At 43.4% G+C, this 15,876-nt stretch overlaps 1 protein-coding gene across 1 annotated transcript; it reads right to left on the bottom strand.

Annotated features, from left to right (window-relative positions):
- Positions 1-4,005: 4,005 nt before the first annotated feature.
- mpzl3 (myelin protein zero-like 3) lies at positions 4,006-14,645 on the bottom strand. Its single transcript, XM_079271749.1, has 6 exons — positions 14,424-14,645; positions 12,282-12,448; positions 7,780-7,993; positions 6,626-6,782; positions 5,375-5,444; positions 4,006-5,179 (listed from the first exon to the last, which is right to left on the bottom strand). Exons 1-6 carry the CDS (start codon positions 14,491-14,493, stop codon positions 5,099-5,101), a joined length of 759 nt encoding a protein of 252 aa, XP_079127875.1. The 5' UTR covers positions 14,494-14,645; the 3' UTR covers positions 4,006-5,098.
- Positions 14,646-15,876: the final 1,231 nt, after the last annotated feature.

The following is a 15,876-nucleotide window of genomic DNA, read 5'->3' as shown; positions in this document are numbered from 1 at the left end:
GAGAGAAAGGGATGAAGGTAGGAGGGTGTGGCAGACAAGGCAGGGGAGGCAAACTGCCTCTTCCCCCCCCCCCCCCCCCCCATTTTTTTCTCCCTCTGTGCCCACATTTGCACGGAGTGTGGTTTAATGAGCGGGCACAACACATGCATTATCCCCGCAACAACATTTATAACCATTACCGTACAGTGAGGCTCGCAGGCGCATGCTCATGCAAACACCCACACTCTATTTGTATTTCATAATACACACACACACACACACACTGTGGTGACAGAAAAGTCCCCACCCCCGCTCTGACAGTGCACCAGCAGATGCTACAGACACAACGAGGATGGAGGGAGAGGATGGAGTACAGGAGGATAGACAGAGAGAGGGATGGAAGGAGGGAAGAAGAGGAGGAGGAAGAGTCCTGAGGGGTTGTGCTACGCTATTCTTCCCTCTTACAGGATTATTCCACATCCAGTTCACTGAGGGGAAATCATTAACCCGCACCGCTGAGCCACAGCCTTCCCGGTGGTCGCCGCTGCCGCGCAGGAAAATCTAGCTCCATCACTTTGCTGTAGTACATCGTCACCATGTGTCATCATGTAGACCGTATATGAAACGGACGCTGTAATAATGCGGGATTCTGCAGCGTATGCATGGTCTTGCTCGGCACCGCTTTACTTTTATACAGCTATGCACATTACCAGCAGATAAGTGTCCTGCTCAGGGGATTGAACTGACGTTTTACAAAGTTGACTGAGATCCCACTTCACAGCTTTAAATGTACAAGCAGGTAATAGGAACAACCTGAATAAATGGGCAGGAAGAAGACGGTTAAAATGATGTGAATTATATGCTACGGCCTTAACAGGTCACCAGATTAGAGCTGAAATGATTAGTCAATTAACTGATTAGTTTAAAGAGATACAAATGGCAACAATTTTAATAATCAGTTAATTGTTTCCATTCTATTCTATTTACTTGGAGATGTTGATCCAAAGGCATTCACTTTAATTTCACCTGATTCTATTTGCTGCACATTAATGAAGAACATCGAAACATCAAATCACTTCATATCAAGAACAAGAAGTCCTCGCAGAGAGGAATACAGCAACACAATCCTTTACCAAAGACTGGGGAAAAAACAAAACAATCCAAACACTTAAATCCCCAAGAGCCAAATCAAGCTGATGCCGGGGCGGTGGACGCTAAAGAAACAGCTGAAGTGTGTGGGAAGGTCTTTGAAAACAATCCATCTGCAATTGCAGCAGGTTGGCCAGCAGTTGACTGCAAACGGACCCGGCCTAAAGAAGCAGCTCCTTATCTTGTCTCGGTATGCTGATCTATGTCCAGTTATTTGATTGTTCTGTTAAGCTGCTGAATCGGCTGCTGTGCAGACCACAGAGATCAATAACGTCACACCGTCCTGCCGGTATGGAGAAGCAGTGAGGAGGGATGTTCTGGCAACGCTCCGCTGTGGGCTGCTGATTACGTGTCATTTTTAGTGATTACAGTTTATTATTCAAAGTGAATTCTCAAAAACGGGACAGCCAGTTTACAATGTGTTTACTCTCATCAACTAAGCACAGGTTATTTGTTTCCGTCTGTTTGAGTTTGCTTCCCCATGGAGCGCTGTAAGCTGTCCTAGTTATTCTAAACTGTTCATATTTTAATAAAGCACACGGTAAGTGTTGCACAACCGGTCCGACAAGTGTGTCTCCTTACAGTAAACAAAGGAGCATCCTGTAGAATAGGACCTGCCATTAATACACTGAAGGTCCCATTACTCATTTTCTTCTGCATTTGTTTCAAAGTAGGTGCCTATGCATGTGTTACCTGCAGCGTACCTTTGAATAGAAGCTGTTCTTTGTAGCATTGTACATCAACAATGCAGTCTGTCCTTTCAAACTGGCAGTGATGAAGCTCCTCATTTGCACCACGAAAGGTCACTGCATCTGTGAAAGACAATGAGATTCACACGCAATCTAACAACTGCAAATGATCTTGAACTATTAGAGTAAGAGCTAAAAAGAAATGTACCATAGCATAACCATAATAACCATTACAATCAATTAATTGTCCGTTATGAAGATGTGGAAAAGTGGTTGCGAGGATTTCATCCACATTTTGACAAAAAGGAGGACATAAGATACAAGCACAAAGACTCAGGCAGCCCAGGCTACATCAGGTTTACACATATGCAGAAAGATTTTTATGTCAAGCGGTTATGTGTGATCTTCGAGGTGCAATACATAATATGTTCAGACTCTTTCAGCAAATAATTGCACAGATCTGCCGTATCTGACATGAAATGTTGCCCATCGAAGTTGGCGGACCAGCTCATTAGTGCAGAGATCAAACAGAAACATCTGTAAGAGAGGAATGGAAATGTAACACAACATACAGGGACGGACAGTCGGTATGCATCGGTTTGGAAGCTCTGTCTGGTGTCTCAAGACTGTGACCACAAGTTCACCACTAAACACTGGCATTACCAGAAAAGTAATGCTAAGTGATACATAATTGGTGAGATTATGGCTAAACGCTACAGTGACAGTGGGAGGGACACAATAAGTGGAAAAGTTGCCAAAATGTCACACGTAAGAAGATGAGTCACTGCCGAGTAGATCTTCTTGAGCATCGTTGGAGAGGAACTACGACTTCCAATCAGTGAGCAGGAGTTTGATTCGACCAAACGTCAGAAAAGGAAGAATCACAATGAAGCCATTGTATGCCCGGATGGTGAAATAGGACGATGAATCCGTGGCCAGTTCAGCGTAAAAGAACAGATAACTGGGAAGGAAAATATGTATTTGCATAAATCGACACACACACACGACATACTTTTTTCTTCTCTCTTTTTTTCATATCTCCACTATCTTACGACGTTTTCTTTTCCTTTATTTTCAAACTAATTAGTATTCATGTAGCGCCATCCCATCAGAGAACACAACTAAATGTGTCAAAGGGAAAGTGTCATGGATTCATACATCCATTGATCTTTTTTCTACATTTCTTTCTTATACACCTTCACTGTGAAATGTAAGATGTCAGCATCAAGTATGTGACTCCTTCGACATTGTTCACGGTAGACATGCAACTAATATTCAAAACTCATTAACTGAGTCATCAGGAAGCAGATGCATTGCCTCTGTGCATTGTTATTCGTTCCTAAGTATTTGCTTTACAGCTAATGTCTAGTTTTGAACATTTAGTTTAGCCATTAACAACTTGCTGACCAGCCGTCGTTCCTCTCTTGTCTCAGACAGCAGAGGACCCGGAGGATGGAAATCAAAGCTTTTTCCCACCAGCTGTAATGAAATTGGACCAGGTGTCCCACTTCTAGGACTCTCTACATCCAACCCAGCTGCACTCACACAATGTCACACAGGTGTTATTCCATGAAGACACAATGTGCTGACTCAAGAGAAAGTCTTGCAAAAAAAGTCGTTTGTTTCCCCCCCCGGGAACGAAGCCAGAATACTTTTGGATAAATAAAGTAAATCTACAGCGCTGATCCTCCTCTCTGCTAAACCCAAAGAGAGAATCTAAGTTGATGAAACACAAACATTCTGGCTTAATAGAACATTTAGAAAAAGAAACGCTGAGCAGACCTGCATTGATAAGTAAATCTGTAAACGCGACCGATTGCATTTCAGTTTTATTATATTCCTTCAGAATGACCCCCTCCCCAACACCGAGCCCAGGCAGTCGGCTGCAGCTTTTCTTCCTTCAATATTTTAAATATTAGTTTTTTTGTCCCCGTCTGACATGAGTAAGCTGTTGCCATGGTAGTTCAGATGAAGCAGGAATGATAATTGTTTCACCATAGCAGCGTGTGCATTATTAAAACCCAGAGGGCATGAATGGAGCTGAATGAGGAATGGGAAAGAAACGAGACAGAATGAGGACTTACGGGTTACTGTGCGTTTCATTGGAGGGTTTTTATTCGGTCTCTTTACGACTCAAGAGCCACACGGCTGCGCAGATGAAGCAGATGCTGCCGCAATTGTGAGCGAGAGTGACGCTGTGAGACTCCAGTCTGTCCCGATGACTTTTAAAAAGGAGTATTTAAGAACGTTCATGAATAGTGCAAAAGATCAAACAAAGAGAGCGCATAGGAGAAAATGGTGGTCGTGTAAGCTTTACCAACAAACCGTCTCGGTTCGCTAACAGAGTTGCACCAATTTAATGAGCAAAGTGTCTTTATTAACTCGCTGGAAGAACCATTGTAAAAAAAATCATGATCATCCATCACAAAGCCAGAAGAATCTGATCCTCAACTCTTCTTCTAGGCAAAAAGATGTTATTATAATGTAATTAAAGCAAAGCTGTGCATCCAAAACAAAAGGTTCAATCATGTTCTGTCACATGAAATCATCTCATCCGTGAAACACCACATCCAAACTCAGACATCAAATATACTGAGGTGACACACATTGAAATAATGACACGGTACAGTAATGTACAGACACTGAAAATATAGAAACACTGTACACACAACGTATGGCATAAACAGTACTATGTTGTCATAGCCGACTCAAAATCAAAGCATTTGTTTTCTGTCCAAAATATTAAGAATAGGACAGAAATTAAGCACAGAAATGTTCCAGTCCAGCTCAACAAAGGCAGAGAGATTTCATATAAACACTCTTGACACAGGCAATAAATTAGACAAAAAAAAAAACGCATCCGTCTCCTTCACAATAAGAAAGTGACACACATAAATCATCACGATATAAAAATACACATAGTGCTCATTTGTGTTCGCATGTACAGGGTCAGGTGGGAGCTGACAGAATGACACTAGCTGCTTACCTGTCTAGACAGAGCAAACAGACACCATCTCATCAAGACTACAAGCTCTACAATGTGGGAACTAAGCCCTCTGGCTTGCCCTAGAACATTTAGAGGCTTGTAGTCAACGGTATAATTCAGGAAATTATTATTCCAAAGGGGTCACCACCAAGACTAAACATCAGCCAAGTGAATGGGTCAGTGGTTGACTGTGGCAAAGAAGACATGGATCCAGCATTCATTTGCATTCAGTACCTCCCACGTGTGAGGCACCGGCAGGTTTAAGCAGTTACGGCTCCCAACCAGCAGGGTTTGTCTAGCACTGAGACTCGGCATACTCGTCATCCGCAGGAGGCCTCTTTTGTTGGTCGTAATACTCGTCTTCATCCTCCGAGTCCTGGACGGACCAGAAAACCAGAGAGTCAGATAAAGCTACGTACAGTCAGACACACAAAACAACTCCATTGGAAAAATCTATTTTATAAACCCTGAAGTCCTGTTGTCAGACAGAGGGCATGTCAAATTTAACGTGACATGGATCTGGCAGACATGTCTTATTAAATTATTTATGGGTTGACGTTCTGAACCGTACCTTCAGATATAGGTCACAGCACGTGGCCCTCTTTGCTTTGGGCTCCTCTGGGTGGATGCCGTACTCCTCTCTGATGAAAGCAGAACGGACAGCACACATGGTTAGGAATGACGATCATCACATGAAAAAGGCCTCCCGGTTACATTTTGACACTGTGCTTCATATCTGCTCTAAACACAAACGCATCAAGCTACAGCTCGTCATTTTCACAGACTTACGCCAAATAATTACTTCAATTCAGCACAATGACGGAATCCAATTCTCACAATTCTAACATTTTGGGAAATTTGCCAATTAGCTTTCCTAAAGTTGGAGCCAGCAGCTATTTACTGAGCTCAGCATAAAGGCTGGAAACAGCTAGCGTGGCCCTGCTCGAGGTTAACAAACTCCGCCGTGTGTGTGTGTGTGTGTGTGTGTGTGTACACAATGTAAAACCATCATGAGGCACATGTAAATGTCGCCCTGTAGCCAGTCGACCGGTGCATCTCTATACTCAGTATTTACCTGTACACACACACACACACACAGCGAGTCGTATCCATCTTCTCATCCAACTATTGGCAATAAAGAGAATAAGCAGGTTTCCCACTATTCTCTTAGAAATGTGCCCAATGTCCTGCTGTCGGACTATACTTCAGTGCATTTTGTAACAGGATCATCTCACTGTGGTTTTGGGAACTCCAAATAAAGAAAAACGGAAAAGAGATTCTGGCAGTGCTGCAGATTTAGAGTACCTCAATATATACGGAAAAGGCAATGATGTCGCTGCAGCGTGGTCCCAAATAACGAATCGACTTTTTTTTACATAATGAAAAACAAAAACTCCGGGCCTCAAGAGAGCTAGAGTTGCTGCACAAATAATCCTGTCCGTGTTATTTGTGCAATCTGTTAAACATGCGTTACAGAGTGGCACTGGTTTGTTTAACATTTCTATTCCGGTATTACATCAGTCAAAAGAGCAAGCACAGCTCCCGTGTGACTTCAAACCACAGGGACGGACTTGCTACACTAAGAACCTGCCTGTAAATCAGCTAATTGCAGATTTGTTTTATTACTGGACTCCTCACTGATTCACAGTGCCGTTCTACAACAAGCTGAAATCAAATCAAACCTTAAACTCACACTTAAATTCTTGTTTTAACCTTCATCAAATTAGCATTGCAGATGCACATTTATAACCATCAAAGCCTGCAATGACCAGCATTGCCCCCAGGAGACCACAGCAGTGATTGGTTGAGTAAATCTACTCACCCCTCTGTGACCTCAATGGGCGATCTGTTAGCCTTCGATTGGCTGCGCTGCTTCTTGGGACAGAGCATCCGTCCAATCAGAATGAGGGTGATGACAGCGGAGGGGAGCAGGATGAAAGCCATGAGGACCCCAACGTCAGAGAAGCGAATGCTGGGCACTGGGGACGACGACGTGAGGTCATTAGAAACACTTTAACAAGCTGGTTTGTGACAACCGCGTCACGCCGCACTCACCAGCACACGCATTACCTACACATACAAACTGGACACGTACACCACATACAGCAGTTCTACATGCGTCTTATTAGCATTAAATAATCACCAATTTAGTAACGGAAATATGACGACCACCAAAACAAGACAAAACTATTATGAATTATGAAAAAAACGACTTAAAAAGGAAAATGCGTTTTTTCGAGAGAGTTGGATGAAAAGATCGATGCCTCTCTTACGCGTGTGGTAAATATGAAGCTGAAGCAGGAGCCGGTTAGCTTAGCTTAGCATAAACCAGAGGGAAACAGCAGCTCCAAAGCTCATCAATGAACGCGCTATATCTACGTTAACCCGAACAAAAAGAACCCCTGCCGTCATTTATCTTAGTTTAATCATCATCTATTTCGGTCAGAAACATTTAGATCTGTAAAGATCTGTAACTTCGATGTGGTGAGTTACCCTCCACTACATCCCCGCCTCCAATCTACAGTCTGCTGAAAGCACACAGAGGCCACGATGTATGAGCCAATATGGCTAACATCATGACAGGCTAACACAAACACCAAATAGATGTTTGGATTAGGCTGCTACCTAAAAATATGAGGCTGGCAAGGGAATGTTAAACTTCCTCCTCTCAGGCCTCTCTCCTCATATACACAGTATGCAATTTATAGCGAGAAAGAGAGAAAAAAAGCCAAATCCAGACACCTGAGGTGAAATGAGGACAAGCAGTGATCGTGATCATACATGTCGAGAACGATAAATATGATCTATTGTAAAGAAAGTATCAGAAGAGTCCAGCTAAGTTACAGGCATTCAAGTGTGCGTGCAACTGGAGGAACTCCAAATGTAAAAAGGTTAAATATGCAGAAGAAGAATTATGACACTGTGTGAAGAAATGGGCGCCGCTTGTTCACTTTTTGCATGCGTGCACCATCGTACCTTTAGGAGTGACGGTGAGCACCGTGTGCGAGGTCGGCGACCCGTGGACGTCGGGGGGGTTTCTGACGGAGCACGTGTACGTCCCGTTGTCCTTCAGCGTGGCGTTGATCAGAGAGATGGAAGCTTCCCCGCGAGCCGGCACTCCCTTCCACTGGATGCGGCCCGCAAACTGACCGTCGGGCGGAAGGAACGCCCGTGAGGAGAAGTGGAAAAACTGGAGAGGGGAGAAAAAATATATACACAATACATTTTATTTGCATGAAACATATGGGTGCGGTCGAATAGAGTGTGCTGTGGGCGAGGCTGGAACACCGTCTCCTGGTGCTGGGAGGAAGGAGAAATAACTCACAGTAGATGCCTTCGTGATCAACGGCAAGATTCAGGGAAGAAAAAAAAAGTGACAAAACGGTGATGCATTATGCATTCATCATCATGAATAGCAGTCTCATCTGGAAAGCAATACCGAAGTAAACTGTATCTCAACGATCAGCTCTCTTCTTCAGGCTGCATATAATAAGAACCATCATCACTCCTCAATCTAACTTGTAATTGTTCTGCCTGAGGGAAAGTGTCTGAGCAACAGGTGGCAGGACAGATGGTGGTGGGACATTTTCTTCTTGGCAATATCGTTGATAGCAGAGTGAAGAGCGCTGCCTGTTCAGTCTAAGAAATACCAATCAAATTCTGATCGAGCACAAGGCCAAGAACATGCATGTGTGCGAGCACGAGTCTCGCTGAGAGAGAGAAATTCAGAACTACAGGTATCTCCAAATCTGAATTCAGTTTAACATTTACCACATAAGTCTGTGTTTCCAAGAGCGGACTCCAGCTCGTCGTTACTCCCACGCCAAGCTGACCCAGACCTCTCCCCAACATGACATCCTGAGTGTGTGTGTGCCGTGTGTGTGTGTGTGTGGGTGGAGAAGGGGAAATGGAAACGTAGAGATACAATATATGTTTTTCACACAGTAAACTCAGAGAGTAGAGTTTGTGTTTAATACGCGTTATCAGGTTCCCGTTATTTGTACCCGTAGACTTGGTTTGCAACAGAACATCTGAGAGTACTTACAATTTAGTTTGTTGTTGAAGTTCATTATGATTTGTTCACATCCATAATTATAATAAGCGGTTGTGCCCTTTGAGGGAAGCATGAGGGGACGGGCTGTCAGTGTTGCCGACTTTCTTGCTCGATTTAGCAACTTTTGGAGCAGGATATTTAGGTTGGAGCTCGTGGGCCTTAAGCTACAAAAGGTTGAAAACCCCCGAGATGGTGCAATGATGATTGAAGCAAAGAATTAAAAGTAGTTTCGTGAAGCAGTGTACATGATCGCATCAACACGATGCTGCTTCAGTCAAAATGTTTCTGGATTTCACACTGTAAATGGCGACAGATCTTAAAATGTGACACTGCAGCATTTTGCTTCTGAATGTATTCACGAATAAAACTTGAACAGCAGATTTATGTGTTCTAAAGGAACGGAAAGGCGGCCGCGGTGCACGTAAATAATGAGCTCCAGTAGTCCAAGGTCTCTCACAAGAGTTCTCATGCACCAGTCTGATGCGTGAGGTTCCTCTGTAGCAGCCTGGTGTCATCTCTACAGCGGACGCTGCAGATAATTGCACTGCACTCTGGCTTCTCAAATCGGATGCTGCGGATTTCTCTACACATTTGTCTTGCTGCAGACGGCTGCAGGGATTTGATGAACTGAAGTAGAAATCAGCTGAGGACAACAGAATCCCTTCTATTAACTTATAGATAAACGCAGATGGATTGACTGGCAGTGCTGCTTTATCAACATTGAACGCTTTTTTTTTTTTTTACGCAGATATAAAACGCATCTACTGGTTCGTTTTAGTTAAAAGCACCAAAGTGGTAGGTGAGTGACGTTGCGGCAGAAACAGACGCGGCTCCCGAGACGTCTGTTCTCAACGTCAAGAGCCATTTTCCACCAAAATACCAACAAATCTTTTCGCAGAAAGAAACACGGCTGTACGTCTCAATGCTCGACTACAAACAATAGTGTGGAAGCACTTTGCCAGAGCAGATAAAAGCAGGCTGTCAATGGTGATATAAAACAGGAAATAAGAGATGTTTACAGAAAAGTGTGAGTCACCGCAACCCCGAGAAGTCCTTGAGCATGCAGCCATAACTGGCCACCCAAAATATTATGCAGTTTGCTGCAGCAGAGCGCGAGATTAGCCGTGGCCGAACACAGTCACAGTCACCGACGCCGACATGCAACCAAGGGCATGATCTTCTAACATTATATGTCATGTACTATACATGAAAATACGAGGAAAAATAAACTTCCATCTTATTGCAAATGTGTCAAATCAGTGTTTGGATAATCCGGTCTCCACATGGCATCGCACTGGGTTCTAAAACATCTGTACACCTCGGTATTGTACAGTATGTGAAGAGAGTAGAATTACACACAAGGAATAATGTCAACATAGATAACTGTGTATGGCCTCTCAATAAACTGAGGCATAAAAAAAAAGCGAAAGCAAACACAGAATCAATCTGAACAATCAGGGACACTGATAAGAGTTTTACGGTTTTACAAAGTCTCTCAGCTGCGTTTGTCCGAGGGACTGATCGTAGGCCTGGCTGATCATTTGAGGACTTGGCAAACCTCGGCCTGCATGAGAGCAGCTTGAAGTCCGTGACTACGTGAGAGTCTGCTGAGTCTGGAAACACACATTGGACCCAGTGATCCTTTTAAAGTCATGGGAAATGCTCCCACACGGCCAAGGCTTCTGGATTGTTCTCGCCCGGGGGCAAAGCATTCTACAACTCCAGACGATGATTTAGACAGAAGCGTCCAATGACTCGGCAGATTTAAAACAGTGCCCGACTGAATCATCTTAATTGATTTATTAACCATATTCCGCTCAATTAAATAGCCAACTCCTCCAATTACCACCGGCTGATATTTGACTGAACATTCGGCCTCTCCGCTCATGAATTCTCATCAGGACTGAGGTAATTATGCAAGTCACTGAAGCACTGCAGCAATTCAGATTGATACGGAAGCTTCGGCTGCAAAAAAAAATAAAAAATCTTATTTTCTGACGGCGCTTTTCACATGCGTATTCATGGTCTTACCCAGCGTGATATACGGCCAACCAACCTGCCAGAACAGTTAATGAAATTGGATGGAAAGTAAATGAAGGCTTAGAAACAGAAACTTCCAGACTTGGTTCCATCTTTGGGCCGTGTTAAGAAACTGCCACACTTATTTGTGATATTATTATTATTATTTGTGATAAAGAGAACAAACTAGTCCTGGCTTGAAGGACGTACAGGCACTGCTGCTGCGTTTCCTCAGGCAGCAGCCGGCACACCTTTCTTAGGAATACCAGTTTTGTGGCGTAATACCACGCAATCTGCTGACTGACACACACACACACACACACATGCACACGCACTCTAAACACACTCGTAATGTGTACCAAGCCCTTCCTCTTCTCCTCCCTCAACACGCCAAACAACTGCATCTTAATGACTAAACCAACAGCACTCCATAACGGCGGAGCCACAAAACATTAGCCTCCACTTAACTCCTGAGTGCTCCTATAGGAAATGAGAGCATATAGGGTTGCCGCCACCACACTATGGATTCCCATGGTCCAAATGCAATTACATAATACCACACTCGATGGTTATCTTCAAATACAAATGGAACTTCTTAAATTATGTGGTGGATTTGTAGTGGCTTGGTCGCTGAAGCTGAACGCGGACCGTGCGGGGTCGGAGGACTGAGTGCAGTTATGGGCTGAGAAGGAAACATCTAAAGGCACTTCGAACAAGACCACGAGATCACCACATAGGAAGAGGGGTATTACGGGAGCTGACCAGCCAGGGGTTTCCTCCGGAAGACATGAAGGCTGGGCTGTGGAATGTGAATGGGCATAAGACCTGGACATTAGCTCAGCAGTGACGTTAATAAATAAAGCTGATTGGTACACGCATTAGACTGAGGAGTCAGGCCGGCCACGAATGTGCAAATAAAACCGCCAGATACTCAAACAAGTCATGTTTGTACAGAGGGAGCCATGGAGGTCACATACCTGAGCAATCTTACGAAATAAATGGAAATAACTTAGCAGCGCAGACAGTTCAGTAAACATTACAGCGGTTAAAACTAATTGAGGCTGCAACGAGTGATTGTTTCAATTGATGAACATATATTAGGAGGGGGATTTTGTCCTGTTTTTAAAATCATGTTATGCAACTCTGACAGAAGCACAAAGGTGACGTCTGCAAATGACTTGTTTCATCAGGCAAAACAATCCTAAATATTCAAAGTATTTTCACAGTGTGCAAAGAAAACTAGCAAATGTTTTACAGGCTGGAAGCAGTGATTTTTAAATGAGTGAAACAATAGATGGATTATCATCCTGATCAACTAATCGTTTCAGCTCTCATTGACACAGTACAGTGCGGTCACAGAAGCATTCATTTTTGTTGACAGTTGTTCTGATAAATGTCCACTCACCGTCAGCGGAGCCCCTCCACTCTGGGGCCTGTAGGACCAGTCGACCGTCATCTTACTGGTCGGCCTACTGGTGGAAGTAAAAGTGCAGGACAATGAGACGGCGTCCCCTTTGGATGCATGGAGCTCTGCCGGGGTGTTCACTGTGATGGAGGAGACCGGGGACGGGGCTGAGGATCGGAGGAGAGTAGGATTGTACAAAAAGATGACGTCAGAGCGACTAAGGATGAAAAAGGGAAAGGTGATGTGAGCAGATTCACATGTTTGGGTGAGCCTCCTTTTCCTTCATGGACAAAAAGAAAGGAGGACACATTGTGAGTGAGACATTTTACTCACTTACTGCGAGTTAGTGACTAAACAAACCTGACAGCACATACATGCCCGCAATGCGGTGACGTGAAAGTGTCGGCACAGCAAATTCCTCCAGATAAACGCTGAAGGAATTCCCACACAAGTTCCTCACCAGCCTCTCTCCCTGTATCCGATCGCTACACGTCTGTCTTCAGCATGCTTATCGAGCTTCGTCCATGCGTCTCTGGATTTTTCGTTGTCATCACGTTATTCAAAGGGCGGCCGGCCAGAGCAATGTTCCCAACAAAGTATACTTGAGGGGCTTGCTCGGCTGTACCCTTGAACAAGACAGCTTTACAATATTGTATAACATGGAGTCATTATGAAGCCACTTTTCTTAATAAATACTGGGTTCAGTTGATTTCCATAACTCGAGAGGTGTAGAAGCCAAGCATGCCAGGACAGCTGGTGTAGGATAATATATCCACAACCAACAAAGTGACAAAGATGAATGCACCACTCTTTTCCTCCACGACACAGAATATCTGTTGTACCATTATACCAATCCAACTGGTAGATATGAAGCTATTTCCTTGAATAAATGAAAGCTGTGACCTGCTGGAGAAGCTGGAGGATCACCAAAGTCATTCCAACTCCTCCTCTTGGGGCCTTTAATATCTTTAGCTATTGGCCAGCGTGGCAAAAACACAAGGTACTGTCAAAATGTGTCATTGTCCCTCCTGGCTGTTTACTGTTAACATAGAAAACGGGTTATATTTGTGACATTAATACACATGTGTGGCTATTCGGACATGGGTGTAAACAGTCCTCCATTTCAAAGCGCAAGCCTCAAACTGCCTTTTTCCTCCAACGATGAAGAGACTATCAGTTCTGATACATCACATCTCACACTGACCACATTTTGAGCGATGCGACATGAACAAAGCTCTCTCTTCTGTAAACGTGGAAAATCAAGCAGAGGGGGCCTCTTGAACTTGAAGACGTGATTGTGTCGATCTAGTAATTAGTGGGACCGGGCAGCTCATCAGTGGTGATGTCGACACCTAGTTTCTACAAGACGAATGGACATAACATTTAAGAGAGGAAGAAAAAACAATTAAAGAAGAGAAGGAAGCCATCAAATGCACAGTCTACTGGCAGACAATGTTCCCAAACTAATCAAATAAAGACAAACCATAATGATACGAATCTGCAGAAACATCTTTTTTTAATGCAGCCCTGTGCTCTGACCAAGACACACAGCAGCCATGACTGCATTTTTATTACTTCAACAACAAAACCCAGATCAGATGGATTTCAGAGGGAGTTAAACAGCTGCCCACAGTTCAGAGCCATGTTTGTAACGCAATTGGCAAAGAGACAGTGCTCTTCACTCACCGCATACCTGCTGTCAGGATCCCTCTGAGCATGTTCTTGCACTGATCTGCTCCTGTAGCCCCTCGGAGGCAGCTTACAGTGTAATGTATTTAAATGGGCTATTTTGACTTGTTACAACTCATTTAAATCAGTAACTGACCAACATGTATGACTTTAAATGAGTCATTAGGCTAAAACAGAGACTGCGCAAACCACCTAAAAACAACAACACGGGGCAGTGTCTTCGTGGAGTTTGACAGTGTTTACTGAGCTGTAGATCAACTGTTTTCATGTTGGCATCGGAATTAAACGTGAACAATTAAATGTGAGCTCATGTTACAGGGAATTCAAAAAAACCGGCCCGGTTAGTAGCCTGTACGTCCCGGGACAAAAGTTCAGTTCGACGGAGTTTCGCTCCGGTGCGTTGAAACACACAGAGGCGCGATACACGGCGGAGCTGCGGCCTGTTTTACTCACCGAGACAGACGACAAGATACAGCAGCAACACGACGTGCAGAGAGCCGCTCCATCGACGTGGTCGCCGCATTTTAAGTTGTGGGAACGGGTTCACTCGCGTGACGATAAAAGTCTCAAGTTGCGTCAAAGCTTCGGAAACACTCCGTCCATTGTCTACGTGGTCATGACTCAGTTTCTCCGTGGCGACTGTGCAGACTGCGCGGGCGGACAGTCGTACCTGACAAACAGGTGTATCAGGAAGTGGCTGACGGATCCCTGAGAGGAGAACAACGTCTGTAACACTTAAATGAAGGGAGGAAGATGCGCGCGTGCTGTCTGATACATTGTATCAACTATTAAGTCCTTTAATATGCCACTGTGATATCGGTCTGGACAATAAATAGACTCTTAATAAAGCTGCTAATCATTTGTAAAAGGGACTTTAACAAACTGCTTTTTTGAAAAATAACTTGCACATTACCGAGAACCCATAAGTGAAGATGTAGATAAATTCTAATTCAAAAAATATATTGATAACATCAATAATAATCATAATATTCTAGTTCTTTTCAGAAGTTCTTTTTTATTTTTTAGCTTAGAGGGTATGATTTCTTTTGTTTCATATTCATTCTCATTATTATCTTCCCAAGATCTTCCTCATTTTGTAAATTAAGTTGAATGAAATCTTAAGCAAAGAGGTAAAAATGAAACACTAAAGTATATGGTTTACATTTTGTACAACCTTGTCATTTGCAAGTGCCTTCATCAAGTGTTGATTGTGAAAAATGAAATGTTAGTGAGGCAGTTTGACTTTCAAAACAAGACTTTTCTGTTTGCTGCTGCCTTTAATTTAACCACATTCAATTCATATATTCATCAATTTCCTGCATTTCTGCATTTTACTACTGCATTTTATTTATTACACTGTTTTTTAAATGTTTTACTGTTTTTATTGTTTCAATGAATGTTCTTAATTGTTTTTAAATCTACTTTTCTTTTGCCTTATGTTTTGATGCTTTTGATGGTTTTATGTGAAGCACTTTGAATTACCTTGTTGTTGAAATGTGCGATACAAATAAACTTGCCTTGCCTTGCCTTGGGCTGTGGAGTCAAAATGAAAACATATTCAAATACAACACATTCTCTTTACCCTCATATGACCCCTCTGTGTGGAGGCCAGAGGCCACGTCCTTACTTTATCTCCCCAGCCAGCTTCTGTTTAAAACCACGGATGCTCTAGTGGGACTCCCCTGCTATTTAGGCATATCCCTGTCCCCAATCTCCTGTCTTTACTGTTGTAATTATCTCTAATGGGAGAAGCCTTTGCTGGTTCATTTTCACTCCGGTGTAATGCTTTATCTCTCCACTACATGTTTATACAGAGTCCTTTTGAAGTTTATTCATGCCTTGATTTGGGCTGGATTTGTCAGTTACATCTTTACATCCATCTGGTCTGCCTGCAGCGTTTCCTCCA

This window comes from Melanostigma gelatinosum, assembly GCF_949748355.1.
Source record: "Melanostigma gelatinosum genome assembly, chromosome: 7".
In the NCBI taxonomy this organism is placed as follows: Eukaryota; Metazoa; Chordata; class Actinopteri; order Perciformes; family Zoarcidae; genus Melanostigma; species Melanostigma gelatinosum.
The sequence above is the reverse complement of the archived record's forward strand: the minus strand, read 5'-3'. Positions and strand labels throughout refer to the sequence as shown.